Below are 24,081 nucleotides of genomic sequence, written 5' to 3'. Positions count from 1 at the left end.
AAGGTGCTTCGGTTTTGAAAGACTGGTGGCTTGGACTGGGGCTTGACTGAAAAGGGTCCAGAGGAATGAGGCTGCCAGGCGTGGCTGTGGGGGCAGATGTTGGGGACCTGGGTTTGGGTTTGGGCTTTGCTTTCTGACCATTTGGGTGCCTTTGGGCAACTCCTCCCCCTGGGACTCAGTTTACTTCTCAGTGAGATAAAGGGGTCAGTCCCAGATGATCTGTAAGCCCCCTGTAGCCCTCAGTCTTCCCATGATGGGGCCCCTCAGGCTCCCTCCCCCCTGCGTCTGGTGTCTCTGGAGGGGCAGTGACCATTCAGGTGGAAGTCCGTCCTGCCTGGGCGCTGCCACCTTCCTCTCAAGTAGCTCCTGGCATTTGGGTCCAGCTGACATTTACCCTTGGCCTGGCTCCCTGGGTTCTCCCACTTGCCACGTGGCTGGTGTTTGGGGGTCTATGGGGTGACCTCAGCCTTGATAAGGGACTAGAGGTCAGTCCTGTGTCCTCATGCTGGCCTGTCAGTGCTTCCTGAGCAACGCTGCCTGACTGTGCCCGTTTGTGAAATAGGTCACACAGCGGGGGACCAGCGCCCCGTGGTGCTGCCCTGGGGGGCGCTGGGGGGGGGCCCTGGGCTTGACTCGACAGCTGCAAAGCCTGTGTCCTCCTGCAGCTGCCCCAGCGCTGCTCAGTCTTGGGCAATCCCAACCTTATTCTGCTGCTGCAGTGAGAGGGGGCAGCCTCCCATCTGGGTCCAGCTCGGTCAGTGGGCTGGCCTGATGTCTGTGACTGTCCTCCATGGCTGCTCCTAGAACTGCCCGCCCTTTGAGGGTGGCTCCAAGTCTGTTCTCCAGACCTAGAATGTCCATGTCCTTCAATAGGGCATGAGCTGCAGGCTCTTCTCCATGCTGGTAGCCCTCTTCTGGATCTTTCCAGCTGATCACCGTCCTCCGGAAATGGGGGCTCTTAGCTCTGAGCCCTTGAGGCTCTGGATGGGGCCTGACCAGAGCAGAGGACAGCAAGATGGCCACCTACTGTGGGACTGTCATTGTCTAGCCTTGATCGACCCAAGATGGACACTGGGCAGTCCTCTGGAGCTTGCCTCTCTAAAGGGGTCGGGCTGCGCCTCTCAGCCAATTCCATGGCTTCCCTTCTTGACCCATGCAAAGAGAATGCCCTGTCACACTCAAAAAGAGCTCACGGGATACACCCACCTTGTCGAAAGCCCTGTCATCGAATGATTGCTTGGAATGGTGGGGAGCCCCCCCAATCTTAGCCTGACCTCCAGGTTGATGATATATTGAGTCATTAACTGGTAGATTTGGCGTCCAGGCCTTTAACTATTTCTGAATCCATTTACAAGTGTTATCATCCTGTCTACATCCAGGGCCCGGGCACAGGGGCAGGGCTGGGGCTGGGGCTCAGAGGCAGGGCCAGGACTCAGAGGCAGGGCCGAGGCTCAGGGCCAGGGCCAGGGCTCAGGGGCAGAGCTGGGGCTGGGGCTCAGAGGCAGGGCCAGGGCTGGCTGTGAGGGATTACAGAGCTTTGTCCTGGGCAGCCTGTGACTTAGGATCTCAGGGATTCTCAGAGGAGTCAGGACAGTAGGTGGCCCTGGCCTTCACAGCAGCCATGCTCCTGTTGATTTGATTATGAATTCCTGAGTATAAAGTGGAAGGAGTGGGGAAAGGGCATGAGAGGCAGCAGGAGGGCAGAAGGTGAATCCCTGGCCCCTCCTGATGGTCAAGGCAGAGGTCTGGGGTGCTCTGGGGCCTGGCTGGTGATAATCGAGGCTCTCCCTCCCCTCCCCTCTCCCTCTTCTCTTTTCCCTCCCCTCCCATCAGCAGCCTGCATCTCCTGGCCCAGGGCAGGATGGTGAGCTGGGACTCATTTGGTCCCACAAGCAGGAGAAAGGGTGGATATGAGAGTCTGTGGAGGGCTCTGAGTGCTGGGACTATCAGCCACTTATTAGCTAGGTGGGGGGCCGTGGGCAGGCCCAAGTCACCTCCTCCTCTTCACCTTTCTCCTCACCCAAGGGCTCTGGGGGCAGGGGATGAGGCCGTGGACGTCTAGGAGCTGTGTGCACCTTAAGCAGGGTGTGAGCAAAGGAAGCCTCTAGGCAGAGACAGACCCAGAAAGCGGAGGACGTCAGAGGCTCAGGGGTCCCCTCGTGTTAGTGCTGCCCTCCAAAGGTGTTGCTCACAGCCTGTCCTCCCCATAGCCTGCCCTCGTGGCTGGCGTTCTGTGGACAAGCAGTGGGGCTGCTGCTGGGCTTGGAATTGAAACCTTTGCAACTTGGTCAGACCTCCTGAGGCTTCTGCTCCCCAGCTGGGGTGGGGGGCTGCTGGTCATTCCAGGTCAGGACAAGACATCAGAAGAAGCCTCTTTGGAGCATAATCTCAGAAAAGTCATTAATATGGGGGGGGCATATGGAAGGTGAAGACCAGCCTCTGTGGGCCTCACTTTCCCTAGCTGGCCAAAGGGGATTCCAGTGGTCACGCCTGGTCTCCACAGGTTTTAGGGGCCAATGGGTGATCTGTGTGCACACTCTGGTTGGAAAGATGCTTCCTGGAGGCTGGTGAGCTGGTCCTTCAGGTATCCAAGGTGATCCGGTCTTAGCCTTAATCCCTACCCCCATCCTGAGCCATCTCTGGCTCTCCTGCCCCCAGTCTGGGGATTTTAAAAGCTTGCCAGGCTGTCTTGGCACTTGTGGGACAGGTGACCTTTGCATTCTGGGCTCTGTCCCCAGTTCCAATAATGAACAAAGGCTGGGAGGGCCTGAGGGGTGCTGGGGAGGGGAGCTGGGCCACAGAACGGCTTCCTCCTAGGCCTTTCCCCGGAGCCAGCGGGATTCCTCTCAGCCTTATAAGGGCAGAAGCCCCAGCTGGCTTCACTGGGAGTCCGAGGACTGGCCCCACGCCAACCGCCTGTGCAAAGGAGCTGGGCTGGCTTGGAAACTGCTGTCCTATCCTGTTTATGGATGAATGTGCAACTACTTCCTCCTGGCTGTTTGTCACAAATGTAAACAGTCCTTCCACTCTCCTTGGAGAGACCCAGCTGCTGCCTCTCCAGACCAGGGCCCTTGCTTAACAGCTGAGGGGAGAGAGGGGGCCCCAGCTGCTCTTCCTGGGCCCCCAGAGAAGCCCCTTCGACCCCCCACAGACTCCTAGACTAACTTTTGTGCTCCCTCTCTCCTCTCTCTTTCTCTGTCTGTCCTCTCCTCTTCTCTCTCTCTCTGTCTCTGTCTCTCTCTCTCTCTCTCCCTCTCTTTCTCTCTCTCTCTCACCCTCTATCTCTCTTTTTCGCTCCCTCTTCCTTCCTTTCCCTCCCTCCTTCCCTCCTTCCCTTCCTTCCATCTTCCCCTCTTTCCTCTCTCTCTTTCCTTCCTTTCTCCCACAGATATTTCTTTTAAAAAGTTTATTATTTATTTATTTTTAGTATTCTTTTCTTTTTTAAATTTTGATTCTCTCCTTCCCTCACACCCTTCCCCCACCCACTGAGAAGGCAAATCACATGCTATCAATTATACATGCAAAGTCATGCAAACCATATTTCCATATTGGCCATATTGCAAAAAAAAAAAAGAGCAAAAAAATGAAGTGAGAAAACTATACTTCACTTTGCACTCAGATTCCATCAGATCTCTCTGCAGGTGGGGAGCATTTTTCATCATGAGTCCCTTGGAATTGTCTTGATCAGAGCAGCCGTGACTTTCACAGTTAATCATCATTACAACATTGCTGTTACTGTGCACAATGATGTCCTGGTTCTTCACAGTTCACTTTGCATCAGTTCGTATAAGTCTTCTCAGGTTTTTCTGAAGTCTGCCTGTTCATCATTTCTTATAGCACAATAGTATTCCATTACATTCACATACCACAACTTGTTCAACCATTCTGCAATTGATGGGCATCATCTCAGTTTCCAATTCTTTGCCACCACAAAAAGAGCTGCCATGAATATTTTTGTACATGTAGGTCCTTTTCCCATTTGTGTGATCTCTTTGGGATACAGATCTAGTAGTGGTATTCCTGGATCCAAGAGTATACATGGTTTTATAATCCTTTGAGTATTCTCCAAAATGGTTGGACCAGTACATTACTCCACCAAGATTAGTGTACCTATTTTTCCCTCATCCCCTCCAGTATTTGTCATTTCTGATAGATATGAGTACCTCAGAGTTATTTTAATCAGTATTCTAATCAGTAGTGGTTCAGAGTATTTTTTTCATATGACTAGAGATAGATTTGATTTTTTCTTCTGAAAACTTTCTGTTCATATCCTTTGATCATTTATCAATTGGGGAATGGCTCTTGTTTTTATGAATTTGACTCAGTTCTATACTCAGTATATATTCGAGAAAAGAGGCGTTTGTTGGAGAAACTTGCTGTAAAAATGTTTGATATTACTTTATTGTCTACGGTACCTTTTAGCATAATGTAGTTTCCCTCATTATCTTTTAATTAGGTCTGTTTTGGCTTTTGCTTTGTCTGAGATCGTGATTGCTATCTTGCCTTTTTTTTTTTTTACTGTGGCTGAATCATATTAGATTCTGCTCCCACTCTTTATTTTAAGTCTGTGTGTCTTTCTGTCCCAAGTATGAATCCTGTGCACAGCATATTGTTGGATTCTGGTTTCTAATCCATTTTGCTATTTATGGATGAGCTCATCCCAGTCACATTCACAGTAATGATGACTGACATTGTTTTTCCCTCCATCCCATTTTCTTGTTTATCCTTCTCTCTCTTTTTATCCTGTCCTTCCTCCAAAGTCTGTTTTGCTTCCTGACCACTGCATCTCTTAATCCAATCTCCCTTTTGTCACTCCACCCACCCCATATCTTTTATCCCCTTTACCTCCTATTTCTCTATTAGATGAGATAGATTTCTATCCCCAACTGAGTGTGTGTGTGTGTGTGTATGTATGTGTTTATTCTTCCCTCTTTGAACAAATTCTGATGAGAGCAAGGTGCAAGCGTTGCCTCCACCATCCCTCCACTCATTCTTCCTTGCACATCTCTTCTGTGTGAGAAAAATGTTCCCATTCTTCCTTTCCCTTTCTCTTAATGCATCCTTCTTTCTCACCCTGACATTTCTTTTGGGGGGATCTTCCCATCACAGTCACACCTGTGCCCTCTGCCTATATATCCTAGCTACCCTAATGATGTAAAGTTCTTAGGAGTTACATGTGTCATCTTCTTCTATAGGAATGTAAACAATATTGTGACCCTTATGATTACTCTTTCATGTTATCTTTTTATGCTTCTCTTGAATCTTGTGTTTGTCATATTTTCTATTCAACTCTGGTCTTCTCATCAGGCAGGCTTGGAAGTCCTCTATTTCATTTTATTTTTTTTGGATATCATCGCATTATAGTCAACTCACACCTGTGCCTTCTGTCTATGTATATACTCCATCCACCTGCTCTAATAGTGATAAAGTTCATAGGAGTTACAAGCATCCTCTTCCCATGTAGGAATGTAAACAGTTTAACCTTATTAAGTCCCTTATGATTTCTCTTTCCTCTTTACCTTTTTATGCTTGCTTCTCTTGAGTCTTATATTTGAAAGTCAAAATTTCTATTCATCTCTGGTCTTTTCATCAAGAATGCTTGAAAGTCCTCTATTTTGTGAAATGTCTGTTTTTTATCCTGATGGATTATAATCAGTTTTGCTCAGTAGGTAATTTTTGGTTATAATTCTAGCTCCTTTGCCCTCCAGAATATCACATTCTAAGCCCTCCAATCCTTTAATGTAGAAGCTGCTAGATCTTGGGTTATCCTGATTGTGGCTCCACCATACGTGAATTGTTTCTTTCTGGCTGCTTGCCAGATATTTTCTTCTTGACCTGGGAGCTCTGGAATTTGGGTATAATATTCCTGAGAGTTTTCCTTTTGGTATTTCTTTCAGGAGGTGATCAGTGGATTCTTTACATTTCTATTTTAACCTCTGGATCTAGAATATCAAGGCAGTTTTCCTTGATAATGTCTTGAAAGGTGATGTCTAGGCTCTTTTTTTTGATCATGGTTTCTGCGTGGTACAATAATTCTTAGATTACACTCTTCTATCTATTTTCCAGTGAGATATTTTACATTTTCTTCTATTGTTTTCATTCTTTTGATTTTGTTTTATTGTTTCTTGACGTCTCATGGAGCCATTAGCTTCCTCTTGCCCAATTCTAATTTTTAAGGAGATATTTTCTTCCTTGAGCTTTTGTAACTTCTTTTCCATTTGACCAATTCTACTTTTTAAGGAGTTCTTTTCTTCAGTGAATTTTTGTACATATTTTTCTATTTGGCCAATTCAGCTTTTAAGAGATTCTTTTCTTCAGTGAATTTTTGTGCCTCTTTTACCATTAGGCCAATTCTGATTTTTTAAGGTATTATTTTCTTCAGTATTTTTTGTGCCTCATTTACCAAGCTGTTGATTCTTTTTATTTTCATTATTTTCTTGCATCACTCTCATTTATTTTCCCAATTTTTTCCCTCTACCTCTCTTATTTAATTTTTAAAATCCTTTTTGAGCTCTTCCTGGAGTGATTTTTTGGGCCTGAGACCAATTCATGTTTTTCTTTGAGGTTTTGCATGTAGCTGTTTTGACATTGCTGTCTTCTGCGTTTGTGTTTTGCTCTTTCCTGTCACGATAATAACTTTCTATGGTCAGGCTTTTTATTTGTTGTTGTTTGCTCATTTTTCCCAGCCTATTTCATGACTTTGAACTTTATGTTAAAGTTGGGCTCTGCTTCCGGGGGTAGAGGGGGCACTGTCTCAGTTTCAGGTCTTTCATGCTGCTGCTTATAGTACTAGTTCTGGGAGTCTGTGAGTTTTCAGTTCTTCCAAGGTGGTAGGATCTAAGGAGAGGTATGGTCACTGCTCTAGCACTTTCTTTTTGTCTTGGAATTGCAACCAGGGCCTCCATTCCCTTGTGACTGAGCCCCAATGCTCCCCTCTGCCCTGGGACTGTGACCCAGAACTGGCTGTTGGCAGTAGAGTTGCCTAGTGCCAGCTGTACCCAGTGCCAGCGAAGTGTCCCTTGCAATCTCTTTCTGATACCCTTATGTCTCTGGGCAGCAAGCTCCTGAAGCTGCTGCTGCTGCCTCTGATGCTCCCCCACCAGTGTTTATTAGATGGCTGCTGTGTTTGGGGCTCTCTGTCCGGTACTGGAAATACAGAGACAAACGAGAAACATCTCCTTCCTCCAGGGAGTTCACATTCTCAGAGGAAATAAGATGTCAGACTGAGATTAGATGCAAGGAAAGAACTTTGATACCTGTGGGCATCAAGGAGGGCTTCCTATAGGAGGTGACGCTGTGCTGGCTCTAAGGAGAAGCTACAGCTTTGAGGAGGAAGAGCCTGCCAGACATGGGAGACAACACACCCTTAGTGAACCACTGCGTGGCAGCAGGGGATGGAGTTTGGTACACCTGAGATACTGGTCATTCTATTACCATTCTGGAGGGACTGTCTATTAAGACTGCCTCAATTTCTCTAGCACATTTTTGAGGGTTGTGTTCTCACCCACCTCCCTACCTTCCCTGTCCTGGCGTGTTCCTCCTAGGTGCCTAGCCCTGTGTTGGCCCCTGGGGACACAGTTTGATTCCATCCTGTTCAGCTCATGGTGTCCTAATATGTGCCAGGCAGGGCACGGCAGAAGCATATGCTGGGGTGGGGGGGAAGGTTGCAGACACAATGCCTGACCCTGAGGAGCTTGCAATCTAGTAAGGGGGCAGGGGTGATGTCTGATGGGAAAGAAGTGAGGACAGAGCAAGGGGGAGGGATCCCTTTGGAGAAGGATGGACTGCAACTGCCCATGAAGAGAGGAGAGAGAAGACGTGTCAGACCTATGTAGAAGCTGCTCAGGTATGGACAGGAGCAGGCCAGATTACTGAGGCCATTGAGCCCACAGAGGGGCCTGGCATGAAGTCATTTGGCACCAGGCCCATTGATTGGCACTTTTCCCAGCAGGTTCTAAGGGGACCTTTGAGCAGAGCAGCTTTGGGACACAGAGACCCTGAGACTCTGAGATAGGGCAGCTGGCCAGCCTGCCGTGGAGGGCAAGAGGGCTGTGTCCCATGGGTCCCATTGCCGGCGTCAGCTTTCCACCCCTCATCTGGGACCAGGGAAGCAGGCAGGAGCCAAGGAGCGGGGCTGTCCCGAGGCATTAGCCAAACCACCGGATCAGCCCGGAAGGCTTTTCCTGTTTGACTTGGAGAGCTCTCCAGCTGCCTGGTGTCATGGAAAAGGCGACCTCTGGCCGGCCCCTCCCTGGGCTGTGGTCTTCTCGTCTGTAACATGCCAGGAGGTGGGTGCGGACCAGTTCATCCACCCCTGACACGCCCCTGCCCAGCCAGGACCAGGCTGCCTGACAGGCGTGCCTGCTCCACCACCTTCTGGCCCCGACGCCGGCAATATGGGTGCTTACGTCTTGTTTGAGTGCCTTGAGGTGGGGAAGCCGTAAGTGGAACAACTAGGGAGGGAATGAGCAGACTTCACGAGGCCGGTGGGCACTTGGAACTCTTCCACTTCCTTGGACAGGTCGCTCGGCCTCAGCGTCTCATCTATAAAATGGTCCTATGAATTCCTTCCCTCCCGCCTTGAGGTCTGGCTGTCAGACCTGTCCATCAGTGTGAAAGGTCGAGCCCCATAGAGTGAGAGTCCTGGGGCCAGCATGTTGTCATCATCCTCTTTGGCAAACGTGCCACCCCCAAGAAGCGCTTTCCTGGCTCCGGGCGCCCCGCACCTTGTTCTTCCCACTATAGAACTTTTTGTTTTTCACGATTACATTTCGTCTTACTGGATTTAGTGCCAGTGATCGAGCCTGTCCTCGTCTCTTAGATACCAACTCTGCCGTTCTCTGGGTTAGCCTTCCCACTAGCTTTGTATCATCTGAAAACTCAGTGAGGCTGCCGTCCCTACCTTTATCTGAGTCACGGATCCCTGGGGCATTCCACCAGAGACCTTCCAAGCTGGCGCGGAGCCATAAATGAATGGGTTTTTTTTTTTTTTTGCATCTGATAATAAATTTTGAATGCTTTAAAAGGCGGGCACTGAAAATCCCACTAGCACATCGCCGTGTTTCCCACATGTCTCCATTTTCAGACACACTTTCCTGACCTGCCTTTCTCCTCTGAAGTCGTCCCTTTCATTCCTCACCTGTGCCCCTTAGGCCATGGGATTCTTGTCCATCCTTCAGGTAGTCATCACCTGTGCCCCACAAAGCGCCAGACGTGGGTCGTGTCATCATTGCCTGGCTCCAGGGGTGTTGGGAGATTCTTGGTCAGGTGTTTGCTACCTGCCAAGGGAACGTCGCTGGTCTTGCAGTTGTCGTCAGGCTAGGACATCGCTGCCCCGGCAGCCCCAGGCAGGCCATCTCCAGCTTTCCCTCCTTACTGCCTCTTCCTCCGAACCTGCCCAGGTGATCTCCCACCAGACAGCAGCCGGGATCCCTGGCAGCTCCTTCCTTGAAGGCCAAGCCTCTGCTTGACCCTCTCAGAGGGTTGAGCTCAGGAGGGGGCTGCCGTCTACTTCATGCTCCGGGGCAGGGTTGGTCTCCCTTCCCTTTCTCCTCTGAGCCTCAGACTGGTCCAGAGTCCAGAGATTTTCTTCTTGGTTCTCTGAAGGGAGCCCCACTCGTTAGTTTAAGGAACACTTCCTCGTCCCTGCTGAGCTGGAGCTGGGAGAGGCCCCCTCCAGCTCCCTTCTCTGGGACAGAGACCAGCCTGGACTAACTAGTCTGGCTGAGGCTGGAATGCAGACGGGTGTGCTCATGGGAGACAGGCTGGGACTGCAGACCCTCTCAGGCCTCAGCCTTCTTGCTAGCCCTTATGTACTCACTTCCTCCACCCCGAAATCTATTGAATAGTCCTACAAAAGTCTTTAGTGAATACCCCAGCCTCGGCTGGCCCTGGGGGCATTTGGTAAGAGGGGTACCTCCTTCCCTGGGAGCTGACGGTCTGGCTGGAAAAAGGAAAGTGAATTATAAAGCTTTACTGTGGAGTGCGTCCGGTCCCCCACCCCACCCCCACCCCAGCCCAATTCCCTCACGAAGACCCTCCCCCCACTGGCTATTCACTGATGCCCTCAGGGCCACAACCCTCAGCCCACAATACACAGGACAAATAGGCGATGCCAGCCCGGTGGCGCAGGGCCTTCCGTGGAGGCTTGGGGGGAGGAGCCCCAGGACTGGAACACCACTCTTGGGGGGACAGAGCAGTCAGGAGCCTCCTGAGGTTCCCTAGTGGTCATCTTATCCTTCAAAAGGTGGAAGAGCCAACAAGGGGGAACCCAGCCAGGTGGTCCTGGACACTGGTGGGGAAAGGATGGGATCCCTCGCTGGGGGTCAGGGGGCGCAAGAGGAAAGCCAGGAATCCCCACTTGTACTCATGGTTTTCATTCTGAACTTCACCAACAGCAGATAAAAGGGGCCTCCTCACGTGCAGAATAGATCCGATAAGGGGGCTGCGCAGGAAATGGGGATCTCGGGCAGGCTTAGCTTGCTGCCCCTTCCAGAAAGTCCATAATAAGTAAAACTTGCCCTTCCGTGTCTGTTCTGCTTGTCTGTAGTTCTGGCTGACCTTTCTCTACTGAGCACTTAAAAAACGCCTTAGTGACGCTCTTATCCTTTTCTTTCTCCTTTGACAGCCGCATAGCTCACCCTCTCTGCTGCCCCATGCCCAAACCAATTGAAATAAAAAACAAGGGCCCTGTCACAGATACACAAGGGCAACCAAACTATGCTGGCATGACCGTGTCAGGAAATGTATACCTCATTCCACACCCGACATCCACCACCTCTCTGTGAGGAGGTGGTTTTCTGGTTCTATCTTCGGTCCTGTCTGGAGTCATGGTCAGGCTTACCTCATCAGAGGTCCTGACTCTTTCCAAGACTTTTGTCTTTATGGTGTTGTTATCATTGCATAACTTGTTCTTTTGGTCCCTTCACAGCATCAGGTCTCACAAGGGTCCCTAGGTGTCTTGGGAACCAGCCCCCTCGATATTTCTTATGGCACAATACCATTCCATTCAAGGGCCATGATTTAGTCAGCCATTCCCCCACTGATGGGCATCATCAGTAAACATTTATTAAGCCCCTGTTATGTACCTGGCACTGTGCTAAGTGATGAAGATACAAAAAAAAAAAGGCAAAAGAAGTCCCTGTCCTCCAGGAGCTCACACTCTAACAGTGGAGACGATGTGCAAATAACTATGTACAAGCAAACTCTATGCAAGATAAATAAGAAAGAATTAACAGAAGGAAGGAATTGGAATTCAGAGGGGTTGGGGAAGGCTTCCTATAGAGGATGGGATTTCAGTTGGGACTTAAAGGAAGCCAGGGAAATCAGTAGCAAGGAGGTTCTAGGCATGGGGGACAGCCAGAGAGAGCCAAAAGATAGAATGTCTTGTTGGTGGAACAGCCAGAAGGCCAAATTTCACTGGACCAAAGAGTATGTGTAAGGGAGTCAGGTGTAAGAAGACTCGAAAGGTAAGAAGGGTTATGAAGGGCTTTGGATGCCAAACAGAGGATTTTTTATTTGCTCCTAGAGGCAATAGGGAGCCACCGGAGTTTATTGAGTAGGGGGTGACACAGTCAGACCTGCAATTTAGGAAGGTCACTTTGGTGGCTGAATGGAGGATGAACTAGAGCAGGGAGAGACTAGAGGCAAGTAGAGCCTCTGAAAGGCTATTGCAATAGTCCAGGTATGAGGTGATGAGGGTCTGCACCAGGGTAGGGGCAGTGTGAGAGAAGAGGAGGGGACAGATTGGAGAAATGTTGCAGAGCTGAAATTGTGGAGAGATGTTGAAGAGGTGAAATTTTCTAGAGATGGTTCAGAGATGAAATTGACAAAAGATGTTGCAAGGTGAAATGGACCAGAAATGCTGCAGAGATGAAATTGACTAGAGATGTTGCAGAGGTGAAATCCACCAGAGATGCTGCAGGTGAAATCACAGGCCTTGGCACCATTTTGGATATAGGGGGTGAGAGCGAGTCAGGAGTCCAGGATGACATATCTAGGTTGTGATCCTGGGAGACTGTGAGGGTGGGGGTACCCTCAACTGTAATAGAGAAGGTAGTAAGTTTCCAATTTGTCACTGCCACAAAGAGCTGCTGGAAACATTCTTGTACCTCTGAGCCCTTTCTCTTTCTTGAATGTCTTGGAGGCAGAGGCCCAGGAGTGGTGTCACTGGGTCAAAGGACACATAAACAGTTCAGTGACTTTGGGGGGCATATTTCATTTCACGGTCACACAGTAAAGGTCAGAGGTGGGTGTTTGCTCTATACCCTCCTGACTCCAAGCCCAGAGCCTCTATTCACTAGGCTGCACTGCCCTTCCCAGGATTTGAAAGCCTATCAGGTGAACATCCAGAAGAGAGCAACTAGGATGGAGAAGGGCCTACAGTCCTTGTATTTTGAACTGATTGATTCCGACCTCTTTGTTTTAAACATAGGAGGCCCAGAGGGGGCGAGGGATGTGTCCAAGCTCCCACAGCTTGTTGGTGGAGCATTGTTTCCCCCTCACTTTAACCTGAGGTTTGGGGCTGAGCAGTATCTCCTTCCCATTCCCTGGACTTGGGGTTGGATCTGAGGCCCCTCCTGTGGTGTGGGTGTGGGTCCCAGGCCCCTTAATTCCTTCATGCTTAGCCTCTGCAGAGCTGAGACTCCTCCAGCCCTTGGGAAGCGGTCCCTGGAGAGACCTCCAGTCTTCCTTCTCTCCCCTGCATCCCTGTTCTGCCCTGCTTGCCCTGGGAGGAGGACACAGTCCAGGCACCCTCTGCCCTGACAGCCAGTCCATCCAGAGCCCCAGCAAAGGAGAAAGCACTAGGACTACGAAGCTGAGGAGACCACAGAACTCCGTAGATCAGCCCTAAGAAGGCAGGAAGTTATACACTGCCGCTGGTCAGTACCAGCTCCAGCCTCCTCCCTGAGCACGGCAGCCTGGGGGCCAAGGACCCCACCTAGGGGCCATGCTTGGGGCCTGGGTCTGCCTGCCTGATGGCCGGATTGATTAGGGGGAGCCCGTTGAGGTTTGCTGCCTGTTGGGAAGCTGACTTAGCCTCCAGGGCCTCGGAGCCTCCAAGCCCTTCACTGGGATGTGCACGTAGAGCGAGGCCATGGACCCCACCTGCCTCTTCAGAGCAGACTCACATTTATCATCTCATTGGAGGAAGATATTGGGCAGCTGGTGGTGCACTGTATAGAACATGGGGCCTGAGTTCAGATCCTACCTCTCTGTGACCCTGGGCAAGTCACTGCCTCTATTTGCTTCAGGTTTTTCTTCTGTGAAATGGGGTAATAACAGCACCTATCTCCCAGGGAAGTGAGGACCAAATGAAATCATGTTTGCACATAGTAGGAGCTTTTATGGTGTCTCCAGTCCCATGGGTGACAAGAGAAGGCATGGAGGAGGGAGGGGCTGAGTCTGCACAGCGACCTTGACCCCAGTTTCCAGGAGCAGAGGAGACCCTGGAGGGAGGGCCTGTAGGGCTGAGCCCAAAGGCTAGTGCTCCATCCATCTCCCACCATACCCCATCCTCAACTAGAACATTGGGTGGAGGAGGGGGACAGTCCAATCCAGAAAACACTGATTAAGTGCCTACTATGTGCCAGTAAACACTGATTAAGCCCCTACTCTGTGCCAGGCTTTGTGAGAGGGGCTAGGAATTCAGAGACTAAATGAAAAATGGCCCCTGTCCTCAGGATGCTTAAATTCTGCTGGGGGACATTACGTGAACTGAATTCACGAATACCTGATTATCTGAGACTAGAGAAACCCCTGGCAGCTAAGGGGATCAGGAAGGGTTTCCTGGAAGAGCTGGAGGTGGAGGTGAGGAGGCTGTAGGTCTTCAGCATGGGAGGGAAGGTAGATGGACCATCTGGTCTGGGGAACATCCAGCTTGTCCTCTGACTGGCTGTGGGAGGGGGATGGGGCAGGCCTGGAGCTGGGATTTCATTGAATGTTTGGGTGAGGAGACTCTTAGCAATGCAGAGGGGGGCCCGTCTACACAAGGTCTTGAGACGGGCCCCACAGTCAGGACTTGCACCCAGCACCACTCTCTCTCCAATACAACGCACTGCCTCTCTGCGTAAAGGGGAATGCTGCGGATTACTCCCTAGGAGGCACTGACCTTCCTGACCCCCAGAAACAAGGACACCCCAGAAGTTTAGGCCCGAGATAACCAGCATGACGCCTGATGCGATGAGGACATTCAGGGACAGAAGTCTGCTAGGAGCGCACCAGCTGGACCAGTGCCAGGAGAGATGCGGGGAATGCCAAGAAAGACAATTAACCAGAGAAGATGCATATCTGAGAGGGGCCGCGTGGTATGGTGGGCAGAAGGCCAGACTCTGGAGCCGGGACGCCTTGGACCACAGTCCTGCCTCTGCCCCAGCCTGGCTGTGTGACCCTAGACGTGTCACCTCACTTCTTGGGGCCCAGCCACCTCACTGAGGCTTTCAGTGGCAGAGCAGGAAGCCACCTGCGTCGGCGGAGGCACTCTTCTCAGCAGGAGTTCCCTATGCCAGTGAAGGCACAGGTCTCAACATATGAAAGGGAAATTCTGACTGCACCTGAGAGAAACAGAGTTGGTTGCCTGTTGTCCGTCGATCTCGAGCAGCACCAAAAGGACAGCATTGTGCTAGAGTCCCAGGGTGTCCGACTGTGGCTGAGCAGCCAAGTGCTCTCGGAAGGCTTCGCCGCAGCTCGGGCACAGATATCCGCGTGAACCTTTGTGTGGATTCTCTAAGTTTGCATATCTTGCATTTCTTTTGAGCTACTTCCTTTCTGCTTTGCTCATAGAGCGCTGCGCCTTCTCTGATGAGGGCATGCCGTACTGGGCGGTCCTGTGCCAGTGTCTCCCATGTCACACAATCAAATCTTCAGAGAGACTTTGACAGTGTCCTCGTATCACTTCTTCTGACCTCCATGTGAATGCTTGCCCCGTGTGAGTTCTCCGTAGAATAGTCTTTTGGGCAAGTGGACATTTAGCATTCGAACAATGTGGCCAGCCCGTTGGAGGAAATGAAGAAAAGCTGCTTCCAAGAGGCGTAGGGAGGTTCTCAGGAATCTGGACTGTGCCCATGCCCTGCCCTGGTGCAGATTACAGCCTCAGCCTCTCCCCTTTCCTCACCCAGGGGTGTCCTCCCCCCGCAATGCTGGGAGCCTTCCTGCCATCTCGACAGTGCGCAGACACCAGCGGAGCCTGCTGGTGACCCAGCGTCGGGCATCTCTCCCTCTTGTCGTGTGTGCCATCTCTCCCCCTCCCATCGTCCACCTCTGGCCAGAGATGGACAGGTGCCTTCCTCCAGGGCAGGTTTTCCTCAGTCAATGCTGCAACCTCCTCTTGTCTGCTCTGACCCTCTCCTCCACCCCCCACCCCCATTCAGGGGCCATGTGGGAGTGAAGTCCCTGGTGCTTTCTAAGCACCGAGAATGATCCCCCAGACTGGGCCCAGGATGGCCCCACCATCCTCAACCACCTGAGGACCTGCATGGCAGAGAGCCACTCGCGCCAGCCCGGTAGCATCATAGCTGGAGAATGAATCAGAAAGAAACATTTCCCAGCATGGTCAATGATAGACGGTGTTCCCAAGAGGAAAGAACCCACGAGACCCCAGCTTGGAGATGTCCAAAGGTCAAGATTTTCCAGACACATGATTATCCGACGTCCAAACTCTAATGACAAAGAAAAGAACTATTGAGGCTTTGAAAGAACCAAGACATTAATTATCCAGAAATGCCAATGAGGAGAATCGCCTCAAATTTCTCAGCAAACTTGCCTTCTCAGGAAACTTGGTTCAGAAGAGAACAAAATGTAAGTGCCTTGTTTAGATCCAAGTTTTAAAAAAAGATGAAATGACATTAGGTTGGGTTGAATTCAAGTCAGAAAATGACAAGGACATTATGGCAAAAAGAACAGAAAATAAATATCTAGCCATTCATCATATACACATGCACCAAACAATTTGGCAGCTAAATTGGTAAAATATCAGTCAACAGCAGTGTAGGAGAAATATCTAAGATAAACATATATGTATATATAAATGGCAGAGGACTCCAACACCCCATTATCAGAATATGATAAATGTAGCAAGAAGATTAATACAGAAATCCCAGATCCGAGATGTTTATTGAATAAGCTGGAAAAATTGGACATATGGGGATGACAGGATGGAAAAAAATAGAGATTACATAGTCTCCAAGTACACACAGAATTCTCCCCAAAATAGATTGCATGCTTGGTCATAAAAAAAGCCCTCAGAAAATTGAAAAGGCAGAAATCGTGCATGCTGTGCTCACAGATCCCACAGTGGGATAAAATTAGAAATTTCTGACGGTAACACGAGTAAAAGATGTAAGGCTTCAGGCAAAATGAAGAGCAGTCTAGGAAACATTGACTGGGTTAACGGTGAAATAAAACAATTACAGGCTGTTCTAACGGGGTGCCCCCTGGTGTACCACCTGGACGCCCATTGTGGGCTCTCAGAGGCTGTGTCAGAGGAACCCCAGCTCTGGGAGGCCCCACTGAGCTGGCTGTGAGCTTGGGCCTGGTGTCCGAGGGCCCAGGGTGGGGGGAGGCACCTTGCTCACCAAAGTGTCTCCTGAGGTGGCAAAGGGCTGGTGGGTGCTGGTGTCACGGTGAGCCTTCAGGACTTTGGAAGTCACTAGTAAAGGAAGGACCCATGCTGTGTGTCCAACACGGGGCCCGCCGATAGATGCCCTTCAGCATTCATTCAGTTGAACAGCTACTGCTGGCCCCTGGATGAAGGAGACAGGACCAGGAGAGGCTGCAGCCCCTGCCTGCCCTCAGCGAGCTGACAGTCCGGAGGGAGGAGATGAGACCCTCACATACCTCAAACAGAGCAGCTGGTAGGGCACCCTTCACTTTATTGCAGGCAGGCAAGAAGCATTTATTAAATGCTCACCATGTGCCCAACACTATGCTGAGTGCTGGGCATACAGACACAGTCCCTACCTTTAAGGAGCTTCCATTCTAATGGGGAAAGACTCCACGTGAAAGTTTGCTAATGAGCAGGGGTCATAGTGGTGAAGTCTGGGGAGTGGCGATACATGGCTTGTCTAGACCCTCCTCAAAGTGGAGGGTCTAGGAGTTCCCCAAGGGGAGAAGGGACCTCCAGGACAGAGGGATGTCCCGGGGTGGGGAGGCCACGGGCACTGTGGGGGGGCAAAGGCTGCCAGAATCCTGTCTGACGAGCTCCATCTCCTCGCCCTCCTCATTCTGGCCGTCATCCTCATCTTCAGTCTTGCCCTTCGCCTCTGCCTTGGCCTGCTCCTCCCGGGCCCAGGCTTTAGGCTACTGTCACCTCTTGGCCTGGGATGCCATTAACACCCCCTAGTTTGTTTAGCCATTCCCCTATAGAAAGACACCCCCTGGCGTCCGGTCTGAGGCCATCATGCAGTACACCACTAGACACATCTTTCCTCTTTCTGTAACATCTTGTCCTCAACTTCTTTGGGCCCTAGCCCTTTTAGAGGCATGGCAGGGTCACAGGGCATGCCCAGTTTGGGAACTCTCAGGGCAGAGCCAGAACACTGCATGGCCCCACGAGCAGGGCATCAATGGCCTGTTTGCCCACAGCTCCTCCGCCATTTGTCATTCTCCTCTTCTGTTACCTTAGCTGATCTGATGAGTATGAGGTGAAACTTCAGATTGCTCACGGAGGGAGACCTTAGCACTCCAGACCCACCTGGACTGGAAGCTGACCTCAGCCTTTGCAGAGCTAGTAAATGTAACCTCAGTCTGCGGGATGCCAGGGAGGGAGATGCAGATGCATGCCTGGTGCACATCATCCCTAGGAACATAGACATGGCTCCCCAGATGCCTCCCCCAGCTTTCATATCCGGGACAGACAGGTCCATGTCAGAGAAAGCTCTGACCACGGCAGCTGCTTCCCAGCTCCTACCACCTTCCCATGGCTCACTGCCTCCACACCCACGTGCAGGGGACGACCGCCCACGGTAGTAGTTTGCCCTCTCCCCACGCCCAGTGCTGACACAGCCGCGTGCTTTGGCTCTGCCAGTACCCCTGGCCATGGTGCTGACACTAAAAGGCCGCAGAGGATGGCTGTGGGTGTCAGAAGATCTGCAGGCCTCTCTGAGCTTGGCCATTTACCCAGAGGGTGCCTCCAAGCAGTTTATGTGGCCGCTGGTGACTTCATCTGAAGGTGTGTGAATTTGGTGTGAGAGCATCAGGGTTCAGATCCTGGCACTTCCAGAAGTCAGCCACCTGGCCTCCATTTCTCTGTTTGTCCAGTGAGGGGGTTGACCACTTGCTAGATATCATGGAGGGGTGATTCTTGCTCGATGCCCTACAAAGGCCCTGGTCTAGCTCTGACCTTCTGAGATTTAGTCTATGATTCTGAAGATCTGTAAAATGGGGATAGTAATACTTCTGAAGTAGAAAGATCATAGTATTTCTGCTGGAGTCAATTCAACCAACAAAGATTAGGTGCCTACTGTACGCAGAGCACTGTGCTAAATTTGGGGGCAGATACAGATGTTAGGTGAGTCAGGGGCTTGCCTTCCCGGGGCTTCCAGTCTTTTGCTCAGGGCAGGTGGCTGTGTTCTAAGATAACATTCACTCACTGTCTTGTGATTGTAAAATGTCTAAGCATAGCCAAGGGAGCCATGATTCAGGTGGGCTGGTTTTTCAGCCCATCACTCAGCGGTCAGTCACCAAACATTTATTAAGCACCTACATGTGCCAGGCACTGTGCTGACTGCACATCTCTGGACACTGCCCCTCTCATGCTCAACATCAGCCTCATGGGCGCTTGCCAAGTCTGGGCAGATCTCCATGCCCATGACGACTGCCAGCTCAGCTCTCTGCCTCTGTCTCCCCTTCAGATGTTCATCGTTGACCAGGCAGAGGGAGCTAACTGTAGCCTTCATGAATTCAGCATCACGGGCTCTACCTATGCACCCGAAGGCCAAGTGTGAGTATGGCTGGAGGGCTGAGAACTGAGGGAAAGGAGACCCGGGTCCTGGGGGCAGGCAGGTTGGGCCCCCCAGGGAGCATGCTGTGGTGTACCCTGAGGCCAGAGCCTTGGCTCCCCTCCCCCCCCTCCCCCATTGCCTGGATGGACTCCCAGCCTTAGCCACGGGGCTGTATGCCTAATGCTTCCTGTGGAGGCCTTCTTGCTCCAGGGAGTGGCCTACTCTACAGGGCTTAGCCTTGGCCAGAAGCATGAATGACTGTCAAGGCAGCTGCTCTAGTCCTCAGAGCAGGACTGGTGTGCGCAATGGCAGAGGGGGAGTGAGTGGGTTATAGGAGTGTCCGGGGAAGGTACAGACAGTAACTGGCTAGGAAGCTGCCACTTCCACTGCTGTGCTGGCTGAGGATGCCTGGGGCAGGGGCTCTCACTCCCGGCTCTTCCTCTTCTGACTTCCAGAGGCAATGGGAATGAATGCTGACATTTTGAGGCTGTGTGAATTGTTGGCACTTGTGCCTGCCTTGGACCAGGCTAGGTTGGTGTTTGTGGTTGGCACCCCTTGTCAGGGGTAACCTTGGAGCAGGCACTGCCTTGGATGGACACCCTAGACGGATCTCACTTTGTGTTTTGCCAGGGTCGCTAGATGGGTAGATGAGGGTATTGCTGTAGCTGCTGGTTACCTGGATTTTAGCACAGCAGTTGAAATGTGGACAAGATGGAGAGATTGGCATGAGATGAGAGGACTGCTAGATGTATTCCCAAGTCCTCAAATGGCCAAACCCAAAGAGCAATGATTTATGGTTTGATGCCAGCTCGGAAAGGGTCTCCAGTGGAGCGCCTCAGAGATCGACGCTGGTTGACATTTTTATCATTGACTTGGAAGAGGCATAAACAAAAGCCTATCAAATTTGTGGGTGATCCAGAGCTAAGGGCAATAGCTAATATGGTGGAAGTCAGAGTCAGAATCCGGAAAGATCTCATGGACCACAGCTTTGGGCTGAATTGCTTCCAACAGAGTTTCACAGAAAGAAATGTACCACCCTACACTGAGGATCAGGAAGTCCACTTGACTTCACAAGAACAGGATGGTTAAGTTCAGATGGTTACACAGCAATTTGTCTGAAAAAGATCTGAGGGGGTTAGTGAACCACAAGGTCATTATAAATCAACAGTGCGCCATGACAGCCAAGAGAGTTGGTGAAGCCTTGGGCCGCCTTCAGAGAAGTGGAGGTGTTAGGGGTGTTGGGCTCAGATGTGGGCACGACGGCTTAAGGAGGACACTGGAGAGCTGGAGTGTCTGGCAGAGGGCAGCCGGCCTGGTGACAGGTCTGGTGGCCATGTCATGAAGGCTGGTGGAAGGAACCGGGAATGGTTAGCGTAGAGGTGGGAGGTTAGACTGGGAGGTGGGAAGGCACGGGGCCTAGTAGCTTTGTCTGAATATATGAAGGTCTGTCATAGGGACTTGTACAGGGAACGGTTGCACCAGGGGAGCCTGGCCAGCTCTGCAGGTCTGTGAGGCTGTGCCTCTATGGGGCAACAGTGCCCTCTGCTGGGGGCATTGCCAGCCACTCCAGGCTGATCTTCCCTTGATCACTCACAAGATGGCGTGATGGGGCCACTGGGCAGCTGGGATTTGGCAGGAGGGCTGGACTTTTGTGTGTAAGAATGATGTTTTACCCACTGTGGGTCACCTTGGGCTCAGAAGAACAATCTGGTTAAAATCCAGCTGAGCAGGACTCAGGAAGGGGCTCCAGTTAGCAAGACACCTTCCCACAAGCCTGGCCAGTCTGACTGGCATGGCGGTCCCTACTGTTAGATAGCAACCTGGAAGCATGGGCCTGTAGGGCAGCCTTGGGTCAGGGACCGTGGAATATGGAGACGGAGCATCTTGGGGGAGGAATGGCAAAGAGGCCAGTATCCCTGGATGGAAAGATACCTGGGGGGTAGAGTGGGAGGTGCAAGGGGATGGCTAGGTTCTCGAGGGCTTTGAATGATAACCAGAGCATTTTGGTTTTGATCCTGGAGGTGATAGGGAGTTTATTGAGTAGTGGGATGAAATGTTTGAGCCTGAATTTTAGGAAACTCACTTTGGTGGCTGAATGGAAGATGGGCTGGAGTGGGGGGAGGCCTGAGGCAAGCAGACCCCACCCCAGCAGCTAATGCCATAGTCCAGATGGGAGGGGAGGAGGGTCTGCACTAGGGTGGGGTCAGCATCTGAGGAGAGAAGGGGGCATATTAGAGAGATGTTATGGAGATAGAATCAACAGGGTTTGGCACCAGATTGGATATGCAGGAGGGGAGAGAGTAAAGTTGTGGGTCTGGGTGACAGAGAGGATGGTGGTGCCATTGACCACGATAGGGGAGGAGAGGGAGGCAGTTTGGAGAGAGATAGTGAGTTTAAGCTGTTTAAGGGACATCCATAAAGATGTGGACTGATTCTGGAGGGGGATGTGCGTGTCCCCTGTGTTCGGAGCCCTTCCTTCTCTAGGCTGCCTAGCTTACGGCGGAGGCTGGAGGCCCTTCCCTTGGTTGAAGGCCCTGCAAGTGGGGAGGGTCAAGCAGCGGCTACTCCCAACCTCTGCTCTGGGCTCTTGCAGGCTGAAGGATGGGGAGCCTATTCATAGCAGCCAGTATGATGGGCTGGTCGAGCTGGCCACCATCTGTGCCCTCTGCAACGATTCAACCCTGGATTACAGTGAGGTGAGTGGCTGGGCTGGGCTCAGGGCATGTGGGGGCCCAGGAAGCCCCTCCCCAGCAGCTTACACCCCACCCATCCCCGATGGTGTCTTGGATGTAGCCCACAGGCCTCTCACGACCTCCTCCCACCCTCAAGAAACCCCAGGATTCTAGCTGTTAGAGGGGCCAAGGACACTTACCCCTCATGCTTTGAGCAGAGAGGATCTTAGGGAAGGGGAAAGGACTATGCCGACGGTGTGTGTAGGGGGTGTCAGCTAGCCAGAGCAGCTGCCTCCTACCCTCTTCTGGGCTCTCATGGCCCACCTGCCCGGGTATTCAGGGCCAGGCTTGCTCAGTCCTTGAGGCTCCTGGGGCCCCTGCTGGCTCCAAGTGTCTACAGAAGAGGAAGCTAGCTTGTTGTCTTCAGTACAGCTGATTTGGCCTAGTCATGAGAAGGGTTTGAGTGGCCTCTGCCCCCAGGGCTTGGGCGCTCAGGGCTGGCAGGACTCTAAGCTCAGGCATGTTGGTTGCACCTCTTGCGTGGCGTCCAAAGCCCGAGCCAGGAGCCCAGAGGTTCCCATCCCCTGCTAAGCTTGCCCCGGGCTGAGGAAGGCGGGCTACGAGTGGGCATTACAGAAGATGCCTTCCCATACCCACTCTGACCGTGGATGTCTGTGTTGGGGTCAGTCCAAGAAGGTCTATGAGAAGGTTGGAGAAGCCACAGAAACGGCCCTCACCTGCCTGGTGGAGAAGATGAATGTCTTTGACACAGATGTGAGCCAGCTGTCCCGGGTGGAGCGAGCTGGAGCTTGCAATGCGGTGAGTGAGCGGGTGACTGCCCCCAAGGTCCCAGGGAGGCTGGCCTGGCATTTCCTGAACAAGCCCCACAGCCCCTCCAGGAAAGGTCACCCTGGCCCCCCTGCCGCCTCCCTCTAAGATCTCTTCCCCATCTCCCAGTGCCTGAGGGGGGAGCCTCAGGGCCCCTCCAGGTCTCAGCTCATGGGGTAGTGGGGGGCAGAAAGAAGAGGCTTGGATTGGGCCCCCAAGGCCCTGGGCCCTTAGCTGCTCCAAACTGGGGCCCCCAGTGCCTGGTGGTTCCTTCTAGAGTCTGAAGCTGAGGCCTTGGGGTTAGGGCAAGTGGGAGAAGGAAAGGAAGGAGAGAAGGGATTGGGGGCCTGGGTCTGCCTGCCTCCCATGAGCTTGGCTCAGGGGCCCTGTGTTCGACTCCCTGTCCTGAGCCCTGGGGGCTGCCTCGTGGCCTGCTGGGCCATGGGAAGCGCTAGGCTGGTGCAGGAGTCACGGAGAAAGCCCCTAGAGAGAGGGTATGTTTTCTAGATGAAGATTTCCTAGGTGCGTGGCTGTCCTCTGGCATCTTCCTCCAGGCTGCCCATCCTCACCATGCCCGCCTCCTGTCCTGTCTGACCCTGACTGCCTGGCATCTCCTTCCAGGTCATTAAACAGCTGATGAAGAAGGAGTGCACCTTGGAATTCTCGAGGGACCGCAAGTCCATGTCTGTGTACTGCACACCCATTGGCCCAGTCCAGCCCACCTCAGGCAGCAAGCTGTTTGTGAAGGTTCTGTGATCCCCAGCGGGGATGGGATGAGGGGGAGGGGCGGCGTAGGGGTCTAGAGGCGCCATCCCCATGTGCATACCTGGGGCCAAAGACCCCCCAAGGCTCTTCTAGGGCCCCATGTGGCTGCCCCACTCAGGAGAGACAGAATGACCAGAACAAGGGAGGACCGTAAGGTGGTGAGGGGAGGGCCCTGGCCTTGCAGCCTGATGCCTCCCGTCTTTCTGGCTCATGACTCTGGGCAAATCCTTCACCTTCCTCATCTTTGAAATGGGGGAGATGCTGCCTGCCCCACCCCCCTCCCTCCTGGGGTCTCCGTGAGGCCGGGGCCCTCCAGAACTGCGCTTCTAAATACTGCTACCACCGTCAGACAGATCTTGATACCGCGGAGCAGGGGGGCAGGGGGCTGGAGACCAGGCCTCCAGGTGAAGAATCTGGGGACATTCAGCCTGGAGCCTTGGGGGGTGGGGGTTTGAGGGAAAGAAGAAGCAGGCAGGACAGAAGGCGGAACCAGGACTGATGGATTAGAGGTACCAGGAGCAAGTTGTGGGTCCCAGAGAAGAAAGCTCAACCTAATAGTAATGGACACTCCCTGAAGGTAGTGAGCTCTCTGTCCCTGGGAGTGTTCAAGCTGGGTCTGGTCAGGAACACTGTAAAAGGGGGGAGGTTGGGCCTGCACGGTCAGAAAGACCCCTTCTGATTATGAGTCAGTGATTCAGTGAAACTTGGCCCAGGCGCCATCCTCCCTCCCTGCTTAGAGGCAGCTGTAGCCGGTATCAACCTGCTGCCGAGGGGAGCCTGGACCCCAGTGATGTGCTCTGTCCCTCTGAAAGGGCAGAGCACTGGCCTGGGCACACCGGGCCTGTGTGGAGTTGAGGGGAGGAGAAGGCTCACTCACG

At 52.1% G+C, this 24,081-nt stretch overlaps 1 protein-coding gene across 3 annotated transcripts in view; it reads left to right on the top strand.

The window, feature by feature from the left end:
• The window catches only part of ATP2A3 (ATPase sarcoplasmic/endoplasmic reticulum Ca2+ transporting 3), a 99,119-nt gene that overhangs the window by 50,211 nt on the left and 24,827 nt on the right, over positions 1–24,081 (top strand). For all 3 annotated transcript variants that reach the window (XM_027848841.1, XM_027848840.1, XM_027848842.1), the window contains 4 exons: positions 18,849–18,937; positions 21,532–21,634; positions 22,298–22,429; positions 23,060–23,185. In XM_027848841.1, coding sequence (XP_027704642.1) covers positions 18,849–18,937; positions 21,532–21,634; positions 22,298–22,429; positions 23,060–23,185 — 450 coding nt within the window. The remainder of the gene's footprint in view (positions 1–18,848; positions 18,938–21,531; positions 21,635–22,297; positions 22,430–23,059; positions 23,186–24,081) is intronic.

Source organism: Vombatus ursinus, unplaced genomic scaffold, assembly GCF_900497805.2.
Source record: "Vombatus ursinus unplaced genomic scaffold, bare-nosed wombat genome assembly UNPS02006874.1, whole genome shotgun sequence".
NCBI classification, from domain to species: Eukaryota; Metazoa; Chordata; class Mammalia; order Diprotodontia; family Vombatidae; genus Vombatus; species Vombatus ursinus.
Note: the sequence above shows the minus strand (reverse complement) of the source record. Positions and strands in the feature narration are given on the sequence as shown.